The 16,580-nt window shown below is 43.2% G+C and overlaps 1 protein-coding gene across 2 annotated transcripts; it reads right to left on the bottom strand.

The window, feature by feature from the left end:
- Positions 1-232: 232 nt before the first annotated feature.
- On the bottom strand, positions 233-16,020 carry NABP1 (nucleic acid binding protein 1). Of its 2 annotated transcripts, XM_083153490.1 has the most exons (6): positions 15,429-15,995; positions 15,055-15,193; positions 11,406-11,477; positions 1,799-1,889; positions 849-888; positions 234-663 (listed from the first exon to the last, which is right to left on the bottom strand). In XM_083153490.1, exons 1-6 carry the CDS (start codon positions 15,517-15,519, stop codon positions 473-475), a joined length of 624 nt encoding a protein of 207 aa, XP_083009616.1. In that variant the 5' UTR covers positions 15,520-15,995; the 3' UTR covers positions 234-472. The 2 variants fall into 2 exon arrangements, with proteins under 2 accessions (XP_083009617.1, XP_083009616.1); XM_083153491.1 differs by lacking the exon at positions 11,406-11,477 and having other exon boundaries at positions 233-663; positions 15,429-16,020.
- Positions 16,021-16,580: the final 560 nt, after the last annotated feature.

The raw sequence follows: 16,580 nt of genomic DNA, 5'->3' as shown, positions 1-16,580 counted from the left end.
GCGAGCGTAGCGAGCCACCGAGCCCGAAGCGTGGCAAGCGAAGCGAGCCCCGCGAGGGGACGGTATTCCGTGTCCCCTCGCGGGGCTCGCTACGCTCGCCACGCTTCGGGCTCGGTGGCTCGCTACGCTCGCCACAGGTTTATATCCAACTCCATGCCCACTTGGATAGTAGGGGTATGAAAAGGACCCCTTTTTCCCATTGAATTCCATGTTAAAATGGACTCAGTCCATTTTAACATTGATTCCTATGGAAAAATCGGGTCATCGCATCGCATCCGATGGTCGCATGCGATGCGATGTCCCGATCCGACCCGATTTAAAAATCGGACGCCCGGATAACTCACAAGTACCGGGTATTTTTATACAAGAGGGGGAAAAAAATAAAATATACAACTGTTCACATTTTACCATACATAAAAGTGCACAAAGTGTTCAAGTAGAGTACAGAGTGTAGCGTCATGAGCTATACATGTCATCTTTTGCCTCTTCTTGGATCTCTCCCATTGCTCATACTGCCAATTCCTGTCTGAGCAATAATAGCTGGTGGAGTGCTCAGCAGTTGAGCTGAAGGTCCTCGTCCATTTATTCTACTATTGTTACTGTAAGATGTTGCATTATTAGAGTATGAAGTCATGGATCCTGATGAAGACTGTGGGCCATTACCTGCATAGAAGGATAGAATTAAAGTGGTGAACTGCAACCACCAATAAAAGACTTACAAGAAGTTAGGACATAAATCAGAGACCCGAGGGGGCGCAAAAAAAAAAAGTTGCCTCAAATTTGGGTGCCACCAACTGACATGGTTCCTAAGTATTCCCAGGGAAAGGTTTTAAACTAGGAGTTCTTACCTGAGTTTGGAGGGGAATTATTCCCTTGATCCCCATGTACCTGGGAAAAAAAGGGAAGACGTTGAAACAAGTTGCAACTACATACAATTTTGTATCAAACGCAAAAACAAAAATGAGTGCTCTATGGAAACATGTACACAAAGAAAACACTAATGAAAATAGTAATGCTGGCTACAATTGAATGAAAATTTGGCATTAATATTCACTGGGAAAAAAAAACACGAAGTGACCATTTCAGTCAAAATTTAATGTTTAATGCTGCTTTCCCACTGCCTAAACGGGTAATGACCCATTATTTTTAAATGGGTAAGAGCCATAAAGACCCTTTCCCACTACAGCTTTAAAATGGTAAATTACCGTTTAAAAGCAGTTTTTGGCACATTCACACTTAAAAAACACACAGGAAACCAGACAGGGCCGGTTCCCAAAATACGAGGGACAAAATGACTAGGGGCCCCCCCGTATTTTAAGAACAAAGAAATAAATAGAACAAACTATTGTCTTATACTGTGGAACTATGAGTCCCAGCAAGCCTCCCCCACACGCTGGGACTTGGAGAACCACAAGTCCCAGCATGCGGGGCATTAAAGGCCCCGCTGGCCCATGCTGATTTTTTTTTTATTTATTTTTTTACGGGTAGAATGAATACCCCTTTCCCACTGCCAAAAAAATCCGGCTTTTAAACAGGTAAAACACTGCTTTTTACCTGTTTAACAAATACCGGTATTTGTTAAACAGGTAAAGCAACCTGGAGCATTCCCACTGCAGCTCTACCCTTTTAAAAAAGGCTATAAAAAAAATAAAATGGTAATTTACCGTTTAAGAGCTGCAGTGGGAAAGGAGTATAAGTATCCTAAACAGATTAATTTACTCAATAGATCAAAATTTGTCAGGACTCCTGTTTAAATGGCTCTTTAATGTAAAGTCACAACAAATTTTTTATCGCTTACAGCTTTGTTTTGATTTGGCTTTGGTGGCTGGCCAGCGTTGTCTGTGTTTGGCTCACTGAAATTAGGCACTTCGGAATACACCATACAAAATCTAAGTGGGGGAAAAAAAAACATTTAGGCATAATGCAACAAAACCTGTACAAGTTATTGGATCTAATGTATAATGTAAATTCTTACAAATACAGTGTATATCCCCGGGCCCTGTAGAATTACCTTTACTCAAGTTCGTTTCTGACCACCAATAGCATTAGCTAAGAAATGTTCCTAATTCCCATACACTGGTACTGTAACAGTATAGCTGCAAAAGAATATCTTCAACATTTATGCACCAAAAGGTACTCTTACAGGAAAGCCAAGCACAAGTTACTAAATACTTCAGCCCTCACTTAATTGATGACTTTATATTTGAAGTTCTAGAATGGCTAATGAAGTGTCATAACACTTTCGATAGAGAACAAGGAACAAAAAGGCAAAACTGTCTTTGTGATGCCATAATTATCTTCAACTTGCAAACATGTATCAGTACATTGTATATCTAATGCCCCTTTTCTACTAGCCTAATTATCCAGAGCGCGCCAAACCCAGGATTGTAGACAGGTGGAAACGCTCCCAGTTGAAAGGTCGTGAGACCCGGCAGTTCCAACCCAGGTAGCGACCAGGGTTTGACACCGAGTCAACCTGGGTCACTGTGCAGTGTAATCTGGTAACCGATGCGACCCAGGTCCTGTTCACTGCAATGCAAAAGCAAGCAGCGGGAAATGCTCTCATCTCCCAGCGCCGCCCCAGCCACGCCTCCCAATGATGTCACCTGCCCGGCATTATGCGGGTTGGTGAAAGATGGAAAAGGGTTCACAAGCCAGGTTGGAGCAGAGTACAAAATCCGGGTGCGACCCGGCTTGTAAATGGAAAAAAGGGGTATTCATCTCAAGGACATTACAGCAATTACAACTAGTTATCCCTGGCTAGTTTGCAGCAAGATACAATCCCTTTTAATATTTGGAGAAAACAATTGTAAACTGGAACATTTAGGTTGACCTTTGCCATTAGGTTAGAGATTAAAAGCAACTTTATCTATTTTATATATTTCCTACTTGTATTTATGTAAATGCCAGAACAATTCCAAGTGAACAAGAGCTGCGCCAGTGAGGGGACGGGTAATTTTTTTGCACTTGCAAAAGAGGTCTGAACCCATTGTTATTCCACTGCATGCACCAGATCATGAACTCTAGGCCAACTGGAGAGTGCTTAGCTATTAGAGAAAGCAGGAAGAGCATGCCTCTTTCCTGCACTTGCTCCAGCAAAGAAATAAGTGCCAACTTAAGGCATTTCTCATTAGGTTTGTCAAATACTATTTCTGAATTGACCTTTTTAAAATGAAATCATGGCACAGGATAAGAACAAAATGATGGTTTTCCCCAGCTAAAGTTAAACATTTAGAAAAACAGTATCCGGGCGTCCGATTTTTTCATCGCACCTTAAAAAATCATGTTGCATCGCATCCAATCATATCACATGCGATGCAGCCCGAATTTTCATCGCACAGGCACACAGATGCCTGATTCTTATGTTAAATGCCCCCCCCCCCCCCCCCCCGATAATTGATTGTACTCCCACCCTGATGGGTGATTTCTATGTTTCTATGTTAAATGGCCCCCATTGTTAACGCCACCCCAGTATCGACGCGAACCCGAACCATGGCGAACGCAGCGAGCCCGCAACGTTTTCATACCCCCACTATCCACGCCGGCGTGGAGTTGATTTTATATCGTGTGGCGAGCGCAGCGAGGGGACGCGGAATACATGTGAAGTAATACGCGTGCGCTCGCCACACTATATAAAATCAACTCCACGCCGACGTGGATAGTGGGGGTATGAAAAGGTTGGAGGACGCGTACCGCTGCGCTCGCCACGCTTTGGGTTGGTGTTGAAACTGGGGTGGCGTTAACAGGGGGGGGGGGACATTTCACATAGTAATCGCCCATCAGGGTGGGTGTAAAATAAAAAAATAAAAAAAAAAAAAATCGGGTATGGGGGTGCATTTAACATTGTAATCAGGCATCAGGGTGCCTGTACAATGTATTATCGGGTATAATCACGTCGCATCGCATGCCACTAGTTAAGGCATGCGATGCGATATTAAAATTGTACACTCTTCCCGGGAAAGGCTCAAAATCGGGTACAATTGCATCGCACGCCTTAAGTAGTGGCATGCGATGCGATGTATCGGGCGCCCGGATAATACACAAGTACCAGAAAAACTCCAATAAGATTGTGTATTCCTTGCGTAAAATGGCAATCTGACAAAATTAATCAGGGATTTTGACTAACAAACTATAGCCAGATACACAGGACACGACCTGCACTGCAGCCAATCTAGTATTCTGTACAAGAGCAGGGAAATAAGTTTACACACTGAATAGCAGTGAACTATATCATTCATTGACATCACGAGGACCCACTGAACACACAGGTTGTTGGCTATATATCCAAACTGATCAGTATCTTCAGTCACAGAAGGATTGTTAATGATGCACAGGAGGGGTCACAGTTAACGACACACACACAAAATTTAAAAAATTATATAAACTAGAAGCCCCTTTGAGCAATATCTATTCAAATATCCTCTAGTGCAGATGTTCTCAACCTCAGTCCTTAGGCACCCCCAACGGTGCACATTTTCCAGGTCACCTCACATACACAGGTGCACTAATTACTCACTGGCACATTTTAAATGATCACAGGTGGAGCTAATTATTTCACCTGTGATTTTGTGAGAAGACCTGCAAAACCTGCACAGTTGGTGGTCCCTGAGGACCGAGGTTGAGAACCACTGCTCTAGTGTGTATGGGGCTTTAGTGGAAAGGTTTCCTATTGCTCAGTACTTGCTACAATCTGGTTGCCAAAACTAAATTACATTGGCTAGATTCTGATTGCTAGCTATAGATTTATTAATACTTCCCATATGTCTCTATTAAAGTTTAGGATCAGCTCTAGCGAACTGCATTTCTATTAGATTCATCTTGCATGGGATCTACAAGGCAACCATAAGTAGAGAACTTTTGGTTGCAACTATGAATAAGATAAAATAAAATCCTTTAACGCTGGTTATTAAATTTGATCCCCAGGACCCCAAACACTTCATGTTTTCAAGATCACCAAGGGCACCAGTATATTAGCAACCTGACAATACCACATGTAGCCTGGAAAACAAGACCTGCCTGATTTTGAATCTGAATTTGAGAACCACTGAACTAGCCTATCAAGAAGTGGGTTAAAGTTTGTCTGTGCTAATTGACAGTGGATGAAGTATGGAAAAGCCAGTTAATCACCTGAAAACTTTCACATCCAAGCTCACAACCTGCAATGTTTATATTGTGAATCAAAAACCTTAAGCATACTGTGATTTTAAATGTCAAATTCCCTTCTATTAGTAACAAAAAAAAAAATACAAAAAAAAAAAAAATTGTACACACAAACCATTTACAATGTAAGCGCATCAAGCACATCATCCAGCTAAACCATCCAAATTATTTCAACATTACTGAAACAGGATAGAGCTAGCATGGTAGTTGGGTTACCTTTTTTACAGCCCTAGAGGGTGGTCCCTCCGGTCAGGGTAGTGTGTGGAAGCTCGCATTGCGGCTGCCTGCACCGTACCTGGCCTGTGAATAAATAGAGGACTTCATTTTTCCACACTGTCAGTCCTTTCACATTAACCAGTTTACACAGTAAAGAAAAAGTCAAATGAAATTATAGTGAACAAGTGATCATATGAAAGAAGGTCTAACAAACACAGAAAATTAAAACCTATTGATTAACCAAATTAGTCCATTTTAATTCAGATTTGAAGTTAAACCTCTTTCCTGTTAAAGCACAGTTCTTCCTAGTGATTGCTTAATCACTTCAAATCTGAATTAGATAAAATCTGAACTTCTATGCTTGTGCTCAGGAATTCGTTAAAGATACTAAATTGATGAGTGAGTCACAAATCAAAGTACACAATTTCCATTGCTTTACAGTGTAATTTTTCCCATATTAGGCATGTCCAAACTATAGCCCTCAGGCTCTTTTGAAACTACAAGTACCATCATGCCTTGCCTCAGTGGTTACTAGGGAATGCTAAAAATATGGCAAGGCATGCTGGGATGTGTAGTTTCAAAACAGCTGGAGGGCCACAATTTGGACATGCCTGAGCTAGACAGTATAATGCAGGCATTCCCAACCACAGTCCTCAGGGCACACCAACAGTGCAGGTCTTAAGTGATATCCCGGCTTGAGCACAGGTGACTTAATTAGTACCCGAGTGATACCGATTAAACCATCTGTGCTGAAGCCTGGATATCACTAAAACCTGCACTGTTGATGTGCCTTAAGGACCGTGGTTGGGAATGCCTGGTATAATGTATAAGTAGACACCTGGCTGACCAGGCTAAATGCCCTTGTACAAACTGCAGAAGAGCCACACATGGGCTACCCAGAAAAAAAAAAAGTGCTACTTTTGAGAGATCTTGGAAATTCATGTACAGTATTATAATTTAGTAGAAAACCAGAGTGTCGGGTGTGGAACAGGTCGACAATGTCTAGGCCGACCACTGTTTGTAGACAGGAAATAGGTCAACACCTGAAAAAAATGCCAATATGGTCTAGAACAGGGGTCTTCAACCCATGGCCCGCGGGCCACAAGTGGCCCGCGGAGCTGATCTCAGTGGCCCCTGCCCGCCATGCACAGTAAAGTAAAAGAAAATGCTGCCGAGGGAGGCAGCGTAATGGAGTCCCCCCGGGTGCCGCCTACCCGATTTTCATTGGCTGCAGGCAGGGCAGAGGAGTGTATCCAGTGTGGCTGAGGGAGGAGGAGGCACGTCTGGTGGGAGCTGGGACCCGGCAAAGCTTCGGGAGGAGGCAACGCAGCTGGCGGGAGCAGGGGACCTGGCGCAGGAACTGCAGGAGGAGGAGGCACAGCTGGCGGAGGGGAGCCGGCGAAACTGCAGGAGGCGGCATGGATGGTGGAAGCAGGTGACCCGGCAAAGCTGCAGGTTGAGGAGGTACAGCAGGCGGGAGCAGGGGGCCTGGCAAAGCTGCAGGCATTACTGGGGGCATTGTGTGTGAGGGGCACTGCTGGGGCATTGTGTGTGAGGAGCACTGCTGGGGCATTGTGTGTGAGGAGCACTGCTGGGGCATTGTGTGTGAGGGGCACTGCTGGGGCATTGGGTGAGGGGCACTGCTGAGGCATTGGGTGAGGGGCACTGCTGGGGCATCATATGTATAAGCAGGAGTACTGCTGGCATTATGGTCTGTGGCATAATGGGCATAATTTTGTGTGGATTAATGTGTAATGGGCATCACGTATGCGGCATAATGTGTAATGGGCATTACGGTGTATGACAAAGTACAACAGGTATTACGGTGTGTGGCATAATGTCTAATGGACACTATGGTGTGATGCACAATGTGTAATGGGCATTACGGATAAACAGTGTATATTGATTTAAGTAGCCTTTCATTGTTTGGGCTTGATCTGTGAGGCATACTATTTCACTGTGTGGGCCTTCATGTTTATATGTCACTGTGCAGCCTTCAGTCAACTTAAGCGTGTGAGGACAACGACCATTCCTGCGGTAACCAATGCCTGGTCATGCAGGTTGCAAAAGAGGTGTCAGGTAATTGTTTTCCTGCTAGTTCACACTCTTTAGAATTAGACCACGCCCCTTATAATAAGGCCACACCCCTCTTTGGGAGCGCACCTACGGCGCGTGCAATTTATTCAATATCAAATTATATATGGGGGGGGGGGCACATATTTTACTGTTTGCACTGGAACCCAAATTGGCTGCTGATGACTATTGGGGTATGTGTGTGGGGGGGGGGGTTACGTGCTGAGTATGGGCGGCTGTGCCAATTATCTATGAAGGACTGTGCTGACGTTATAGGAGAGCTGTGATTCTATGGGGCTGTCCGAAATACTGCAGTAGAGTTTAGTGGCCCTCGGGCTTCACTGGATTTTTTTAGGTGGCCCACGCTGTCTTAAAGGTTGAAGACCCCTGGTCTAGAACAAGACAAGCAAAAAAGGTGCTTCACCGCTGGCGCACACCTCTGGATCAGACGCAACACATTGTGGGTGCTAAAAACATCCCATTTGGAATGATTTCTCGGCCACATCAGTCTGAATCGAGGGAAATCGGCATGGTGTAAGGGGGGGGGTCTTAAGGGGGCCTATTAGTGCTTCTGAAATCCAGTCCTCATGACACCAAAATTGCTGCTACATTTTTAAAGATCCAAAGGTGGATTACATTTTGGTAAAGTTACTTGGGAACATACATGGTTCATTGATTCGGAGGACTAGATGTTAAATGCACTGCCCTAACAGAATTTCGGTTGATTCTAGACTCACATTAGACATTCAACAAGTTGCAGTCCACTTCTCCCCACTAACTAGCTGAATATTTACACAAGGCAGATAATGAAATGTAGGACAAAACGCACAGGATAGAACAGTTGACATTCTGCATAGTAAACATCTTTTCCTGTTACATTACTACTCTTATAAGTTCTGTACTAGGCAATGGCATTAACTTCCTAAAGATGGCCATACATTAGAATGATTTCAGGACCAAATGCACGATTTTGATTGCTTGTACGATGCATTGTGAGTTTTTACATCATAAGGTGCTTTGGTACGATTACAATTACATGGGCAGGACCGCAGGTTGGAGGTGGATCTTATGTGAAGAGGCTACTATTGACCAGTATGCTGGGAGTAGCAGATCTTAAGATAGATCTTGTGTGTAACTTCCCTTAACCTATCGTGTGTTGGGGAGGCTAACTAGGAGTTCAAATGGAGTCTGACATTTTGAAGAATCAAAAAGGTAATGATATGTGGCCACCTTTAAGGTGCCCATACACGGTGCAATAGCACCGTGCAGTGCGTGCTCCTGTGGTCATCGCATAGCTCAAAAAGTATGTGTTTTGTTTTTTTACTTCCCTCAGATAGCATTGCATGCGATGCAATCCAGCCCATAACGGGTACGATCATCGTACTGTGTATGGGCACCTTTAGAGATAAAATTGTATTGCTTAAAATAACAGATTGCCATCATTGAATGAAGCAGGTATGTTTTACAACCTGGAAACCGGCAGTTGCCAATCCAGATATACACTGCGACAACTTCTCTTGGAGTAGTCGCTCGCAGTGCTTCCTTGAGCTGCCCAGACCCACTGTCAGGTCACCTAAAAATGTGGCTCTTCCAAGAGCCCAAATTGCACAGTGAGACTAAAAAGGTCATGTTACGTCAGGCAGCACGGATGGTGTAATGGTTAGCATTACTGCCTCACAGCGCTGAGGTCATGGGTTCAATACCCACCATGGCTCTAACTGTGCGGAGTTTGTATATTCTCCCCGGGCTTGCGTGGGTTAACTCCGGTTTCCTCCCACAATCCAAAAATATACAGATAGGTTAATTGGCTTCCAACAAAATTAACCCTAGAATGTATGTGTGCGTGTACAGTACATGTGGTAGGGAATATAGATTGTAAGGTCCACTGGGGCAGGGACTGATGTGAATATTCAAATATTCTCTGTAAAGTGCTGCGTAATATGTATGCGCTATATAAGAAACTGTTAATAAATAAATATTACAATGGCACAGCCAAATGAAGAGCGGGAGATTTGTAATTAGTCAATGGGCCAATTAAGTTAATGATAGTCAGAAGTATGAATCTTTATTGGACAAAATAAGGCCAGGGATGGCAACAGCAACCCAGATTATTTGGTAAGGTTAGATGTGCAACAAGAGTTTTAAGCAAAAGTTAGCACTTACTGAAGTTTCTGGATACCATTGAATACTCAACACATAATCAGTCAGGATATAGTTTTGCCTCCTGACGGATTATGAGATTGCATTCTGGAATGTCCCCCACTAACAAGGGGGGTAGATATATGAATCAGTGATAAGAAAGCCAGGGGAGAAGTTTCCCACGGTCCATCACCTGGCGGCTCTCATTTGCCAAACCGGTGGTGTCTTTCTTTCTGCAATGCCCCTGGGGGTAACACTCATTGGCGAGGTAAAAAGCAGACGCAATCCTAAGCTCATTCCTACCTAGCCTTGCTCGTTCATCAATAAGAATTACAGCCATACCTCAATGGACCACCTGAAACCATCAGAACTCAGAAGCTAAGCAGTAACGGGTACCTTACCTAGTACCTATCTGGGGAACTAGAAAGGGAAAATTCGGTGCTGTAGACAAATATTAAAGCAAAAGCAACTGAGCTCAGTGGGTGATGCATGTCATTTATTTTTTTCTTCTTTAATCCAGTTATTATATCCTCCTTCCAAATCTCACCGCTGACTAAGAAATATATTTTTTCTTTTATTTTTGTATATTTTGGAGTAAAATCCAACTATTGGGGGGGATTTATTTAGACGGGATGCAGTTATATTCCCAGCGGTCGGAATCCCGGCGTTCAAAATCGCGACACTTTCTCCCTCTGTGGGTGTCCACGTCACCCATAGAGGAGAATTAATTAGTGTGCCGAGCATAGCGAAGCACCGGGCCCGCAAGGGGGTGCGATCCACGTCGTCGTCCCCCCCCCTTGTTGGGATTTCGGTGTCAGGATTTTGAACGTCGGGATTTCGCATCACTCCCCTTTAAACGGGGTGTGTCCTGTGTTACTGTAACAGTTATCTCCTTAACACGGGCAGATAAATGTAATCTGCATTAATTTGCTTGTCAATTGAATAGATTTGAACTTCGATTGTGCCACTAAGAGGAGAAGCAGCTGACTGAAAACATTTTCGCTCATTCTATGCTAATGAAGGAGGATTAGATCTGATCAATTGTGCTTTTTTTTACCTTCTATATGTGTGGAACCTGATATTCTATGACTGAGTCATCTGTATGTATTTAATGTATTTATATGCGTCCAATAATTTTTAGTCTTACCAATAAAAGTTACATTTAAATTTTTTCAGTAACCTTATAAACGTTTATTTAACAAGTGTGCCCCAAAAACCCTGTTGTGTTCCCTTCAGTCACCTCTTGAGTTTTGTTTCTAGTTCGTTTTTTAACTCTTTTATTGGGAGCACTACCAACCAAATACTGCTGCCAAATTTCATACCATCAGCAGTTACCATGTTTTTTTTCTAAATTCTAAAACTAACCTGTGCCAATCCATCCTATTCCAAAAGAAATATATGGAAACTTTTCTTTAGTTACAATCATGCTCTACAATGGTAAAATATCCTACAGGTGCCCAAACAGTGCAATGCACACCGTGCATTTTAAACCAGATTGCATTGCATCTAGTTCAAAATGCATGTGATGTACTAAAGCACCATGTGTTTTGAACTAGATGCAATGAAATCTAGTTAAAAAAAAAGTATGGGCAGCACATAAGCTTACATCACACCGTGTATGGGTGCAGCACCTTACTTACTAATTGCCCAAATAAGCCTAATACGCCAATATCCATTAAGCTGTGTATAGAAAGGGTATAATCTTGACAAGTTATGTTCTGCACAGCTGTGTTGAACTCAAAAAATCCAAACATCGATTATAGAATGATGCCCTGGCTGGAAGGAAGACACTCGTTAAAAGAAAGGTGTCTACTTACTCCCCTATTTTCTGCAGTTCCCCTCCTCTTCCACTGTACAGCGTTAGACAGCCTTTCCACAGCGATGCGTACCTTCAATATGAACACAGGTCTCTACATTATTTTCCACAATATTTAAAAAGAAATTGTTCAATAGTTTGCTTTACCACTTGGGTATAAACAAGTGGTAAAATGTTTGGAAATAAATGTTTCTTTAAAGAAATAAAAATTATTGTTCAGTTTAAAGCAATTTAACCTAGTTATTATATATTTTTATTACACAAAACGTAAAAAAAAAAAAAAATCTTAAAAAAGGAGGCAATACTAGTTAGGGTCCATGTTCTGTGGAAATAAAACCACTACAGTCTAACAATGATCTACAAACCAGTGACTCCTGGCAGTAAGGTGATATTCTCATGGAAGTTCTACATTGGGTTTAGGATGACAGGGTCATTAGGCCGACACAAGCATTAGGTTGACAGTCAAAAGGTTGACATGCGTTTTTCACATTTTTGTCCCAACAGTCGACATGGGCACCATAGCGGTGCTGCACTAGCCACTTCTATTCTCTCTCCACACTTTCAATACTTCCTGTCAGCACATGTTGGCTCAAAAAAAAAAAAAATGAAAAACCCATGTCTACCTAGTGCTTGTGTCAACCTAATGACCCCATCGACCTAAACCCATGTCAACCTTTTGAAAAAAGAGTCAACCTTCAGTGATCGACCTAATGAATGTCGGCCTTCTTGTGGTAGACCTTGTGACCGTATACAAAAATCAGGTGGACACAAATCAAACCAGCTTGTTAACACCAGGAAGTATGACAGGAGTATATATATCAGCACAAGACCTTGCAATGCCAGAATAGGTGGGAAAATTCTAGTGGCGCATATTACAGACATATACTGGGCAAAAACCAGTGACCACGTGCCAGAAGGCTTACATTTAGAAGCTTTTTCCCCACCAATAGAAAGTATACAAAGCCAGCAGTGGCTATAACAAAGAAAAGTGATGTTCTTTAAAAGGCCCAGTTTTAAAAAGTCTTGTGTTTGGCCTAACCGCACATATTGCACCAAACCCTTCACCTGTGATTGAGATGATGCTAAATACCCCTTTCACACTTGCAAGCCGGGTTCTAAGTCCCGGGTGCGACCCGGCTTGCAAGTACTTTCACACTGGCCACCCGACCCGGAATGAAGTTGGGCGGGTGGCGTCATCTGGAGGCTTGGCCGGGGCGGCGCTGGGAGATGTCAGCACCTCCCAGCAGTGCATTTTCACTGCAGCGAACGGGATCACGCTGACCCGGAATACCCGTTCACACTCACCGCATCCCGTGTTGATTCCGGAATCTACCCAGGTCAGGACCTCGGTAGAAATCCCGGAATGCTGAACACGGGAAGCGGTGACAAGTCCCTTTCACACCGAGCTAAATCCTGGGTTAATGCATGTTCATGTGCAAAAGCCCGGGATATTTTTGCAAGTGTGAAAGGGGTACAAGTCACAGTCATCAATTATGCACCATACAAAAGCCATGCCTACCACATCACTGCTCCCAACAAACCAGGGGGTGAACTGTGTTTTGTCAGGTGGGCGGTGTACGTTAAAGAAAATATGTGCTCTAGTATCACATTAAAAGAACAAAGAAAGCCTTATGGAGAACGGAACATCATACTAAATGAGAGCAAACTGTGGTTCTAGCTGTAACACTAAATAGGTCGTTATTAAAATACAAATGTGATGTTAAATAGTTCAGTCATGTAATAGATTTGTCAATTTATGGCGCATATAATCAGGCATTTAGTCTATTTGTACAGCTAGTCTTACAGTTTGATCTGTATACAATAACCCATTCATCTGCACTGACAGTGTGCTTAGCTAGCACTATTAAACATGTACTGACTCATGCCAGGCTGCCATAATAGGGAAGCTAGCTAGCTAGAACATACTTGACTGCTTCTGTGAACAATTCAGGAAGTAATGATGGCTCTTTATTATTGCAAACAAAATTATTTGCTCAAGCCAATTCAGCTACATATAGTACAGTATATAGCACATTAACCAGTCTACTTACAAGAAGAGAACATAGAATCCAATATGTAGACCTAGGTTTTAATACAATTACACAACCCAAAACGCTACATTTTGGATATTTTTTTTTAATTTTTATTGCAGATGGCATAGTATCATTAACTTTAGATGTATGGTCAGCTTTACACACCAGGTTTTAAGTAAGTCCATGCTTATCCAACTTAACCATATGTAAACCATAATCTCTTCATAACATGGACCATCATCCTAATAATTCACAAACACCACATTTTAGGGATTCTTTCAGGGTACTGCTTGGAATTCACTTTGGCTGACCATATTATGGATTATGACAAGTGCCACATGTTCATGTAATTTGCAGCACCTTGGAATGGGTGGGTAGAGTAACAATGCTATGCATGTATGACCTTCGTTAACCACATAACTCATAGGGGTATAATGTTGCCAAAAATAAATAATGGTGCCCAAGATTTTGAATATACTACAATATGTTAAATACACATCACATGCGGTTTCTAGGGATGACCATCAGTGAAGTAGCCAGCGATGGTGATTCTGCAACCAGCCATCAATAGTTACAAACTATGATGAATAACCATCGATAGTTTTAGCTATCGATGGTCATTCATTCTCTGACAGACTGGCCCATAGACCAATCAGAACATGAGCCAGGGCTTTAAGGTTGTCAAGGCGGAGCTATGCTCCATGTCCCAGCACCTTGGGGAAAAAAAAAAAAATTAAGTTTCCCTACATCGATGGCACACCAGAAAAAATCTGGTTCTCCATCATTGAAGGCAAAAGTATTCAAAATCATTGATGGTCATCTCTAGCGATTCCCTGCACAGGGTGTGATTGGAAGTAAACTAGGGATGGCCATCGACCACTTGAAATCAAAGGTTTATGGCCGATGTAGAATACTTTTGCCATCGATGGGGGGAGAACCAGGTGGTTTCCCTACATCGATGGAAGAGCAAAACCAAGGTTATGTTTTTTTTTTCAATGTGCCGGGACACGGAGCATAGCTCCGCCTCCAAGCACCCACAAAGGCCCTCCCTCCGTCTCCGGCCAATCACTCAAACATAATAGATGACCATCGATATGTAAAACTATCGATGGTCACCTATTGCATAGTTTTACACAATTGATGGGCAGTTGCACTTTTGCCATAGATGGTCAAGGCACCAATGGCCATCCCTAAAGCAGACATGATGCGATGTAGTACAAAAATACCTGACAGGGACAATCTACTTTTGCCTTGCAAAGCACAAAAGCACGCATCACATGGAAAAGTAAACACTGTGTGGGCACCTTAACAGAATTTATACTGAGAAGTTGCAGTCATGTCACAGGTCTCTTAAGGCTTAGAAAATCATAGGCTTGTCTTAACTTGCAAATGAGCGACAACACACAGTAGGAATCGGAGAGCCTCGCTTTGCATGGCCATATTTTGTTCCCATAACAATTCAGATCCACTAATTGCTTCTTTCCATTATCTTCCAGCTGCCAGACAGGCCTTACAGTAAGTAGCAGCAGCAGAAGCACATCTAATACATGGTTTTAAATGGTCTGCAAGCTTCTATAAGAGCAATTTATCATTGACCTCCCAAATATTACCACATACCCTCTTGTTAAGCGAATTATGTCTCCTGGCTGAATAAGGCTTCCAATTTCATCCCACACTGAGACAGTGATGCTGCCCGTTTTATCTGCCACTTTGCAGGACCTCACTTCATGACCATCTTTTGTTTTTGTAACTCTGCCTGTATGGAGATTGAAATGGGAAAAGACAAGAAGGGTCATTTAGTAAGTGCAGAAATACGAAGTAATCATCAGGCCAGATGACTAATAGGGTGTATGTGCGACACACAGGAAAGCAGCAGCTGATGGGGCAGTAGTCCAGCTGTGCCCACGTGTCTGCCATGCACTTGCCGCTACATCTGCCTGACCCAGCGGTGCCCACAGATACATGCCGGCCCGGGCCAGCTGGCAACTTACCGATCTCCAGGACAATAAAGACGATATTTAAGTTTTTCTGCCCGGTCTTAATGTCTTTAATAGAAACGTAAGAGTCGTTTAAGGCGTTCATGGTGACTTATAAGCAGCAGCACAGGGCATTACAGGACTAGCTGCATGCGACGCACCCTGCTAAAATAAGCTGTGTACACGGACCCTCTCTCACTGAGGAGGCAAACAGGAACGCAGTAAGGGCTGAGTAATGATCACAAAGGGACTACATTAAAAGTCATTGCACAAATGCCATCATGAGATGAAGGCTATCGGATAGCCACAAGGCTGCCCCTAGCGGCGGGGACAGAACAGCGTAAGCTCTCGGAAACTGAGGCTAGATGGGCTTATTCTGTGATACTGGGGCTACTGATCACCAGAGACGGTCAATGTGCCCTTTCCTTATATAATTGCCCTGTAAAGCCGCACTGTGCGTACCCAGCAGCGCACCCCTCAAACTAGCCCTATCGCTTCCTCAACTCAAACGTCCAACAAACAAGCAGCGTGTGCGGGGAGGACATGTGTATATATACAGGAAGGATCGAACCATTAACGAAATCTTGAAGATGAAAATATCCGCTATCAAGTGATCAATATGCCAAACTCGTGATCACTGCGTTAGCCAATTTTATGAGACGTACTATCGCTCTCCGGTCTGGAATAGTGTCATAAACAGCGAGTTTACAAACCAAATGGAAGGGTGCGCCCGCAATGTGAATGGTACGGTCCTAAAATACTGCCTGTTCTTTTCTAACGAGTGCACTGAAAAACTAAGCGCTGATTGGTCGGTTTCAGGGAAGGGGGTGTGTCCACTGATCTTTTGTCCGGTTTCGACGATCTTTATTTCACAATTAATTTCACAACAATGATCACACTCGTGACTGTTGTTATTATACATCATCAGAGAGATAGTGTTTCATTATCTGCTGCTCGTCTATCAGTCAGTGTAGTCACTCGCAGCCAGTCACCCACTGTGTAGTCGCCGTCGGCTAGTGTCGTGTTATCATTATTCATGGCTTATGTCGTCTCAGTTACCAATGTGGATGTGTAAACATTAACTGATTCATTAAAAACTAGTGACTGGGCGACGTGGCCCAAACGTGCGGGCGGGTGTAGTATAAAGGCCTCACTTCCTTTTTTTAG

This window comes from Crinia signifera, chromosome 7 (genome assembly GCF_055691185.1).
Source record: "Crinia signifera chromosome 7, ASM5569118v1, whole genome shotgun sequence".
Classification (NCBI taxonomy): Eukaryota; Metazoa; Chordata; class Amphibia; order Anura; family Myobatrachidae; genus Crinia; species Crinia signifera.
Note: the sequence above shows the minus strand (reverse complement) of the source record. Positions and strands in the feature narration are given on the sequence as shown.

What these genes read in the sequence shown, in the direction of transcription:
- NABP1 (XM_083153490.1), bottom strand. Translation starts at nt 15,519, where the DNA reads ATGAACGCCTTAAACGACTCTTACGTTTCTATTAAAGACATTAAGACC. An exon ending in CTTTATTGTCCTGGAGATCG is followed by an intron (nt 15,194 to 15,428) that starts GTAAGTTGCCAG and finishes ATCTCCATACAG; the next exon opens with GCAGAGTTACAAAAACAAAA. An exon ending in TAATTCCCCTCCAAACTCAG is followed by an intron (nt 664 to 848) that starts GTAAGAACTCCT and finishes CCTTCTATGCAG; the next exon opens with GTAATGGCCCACAGTCTTCA.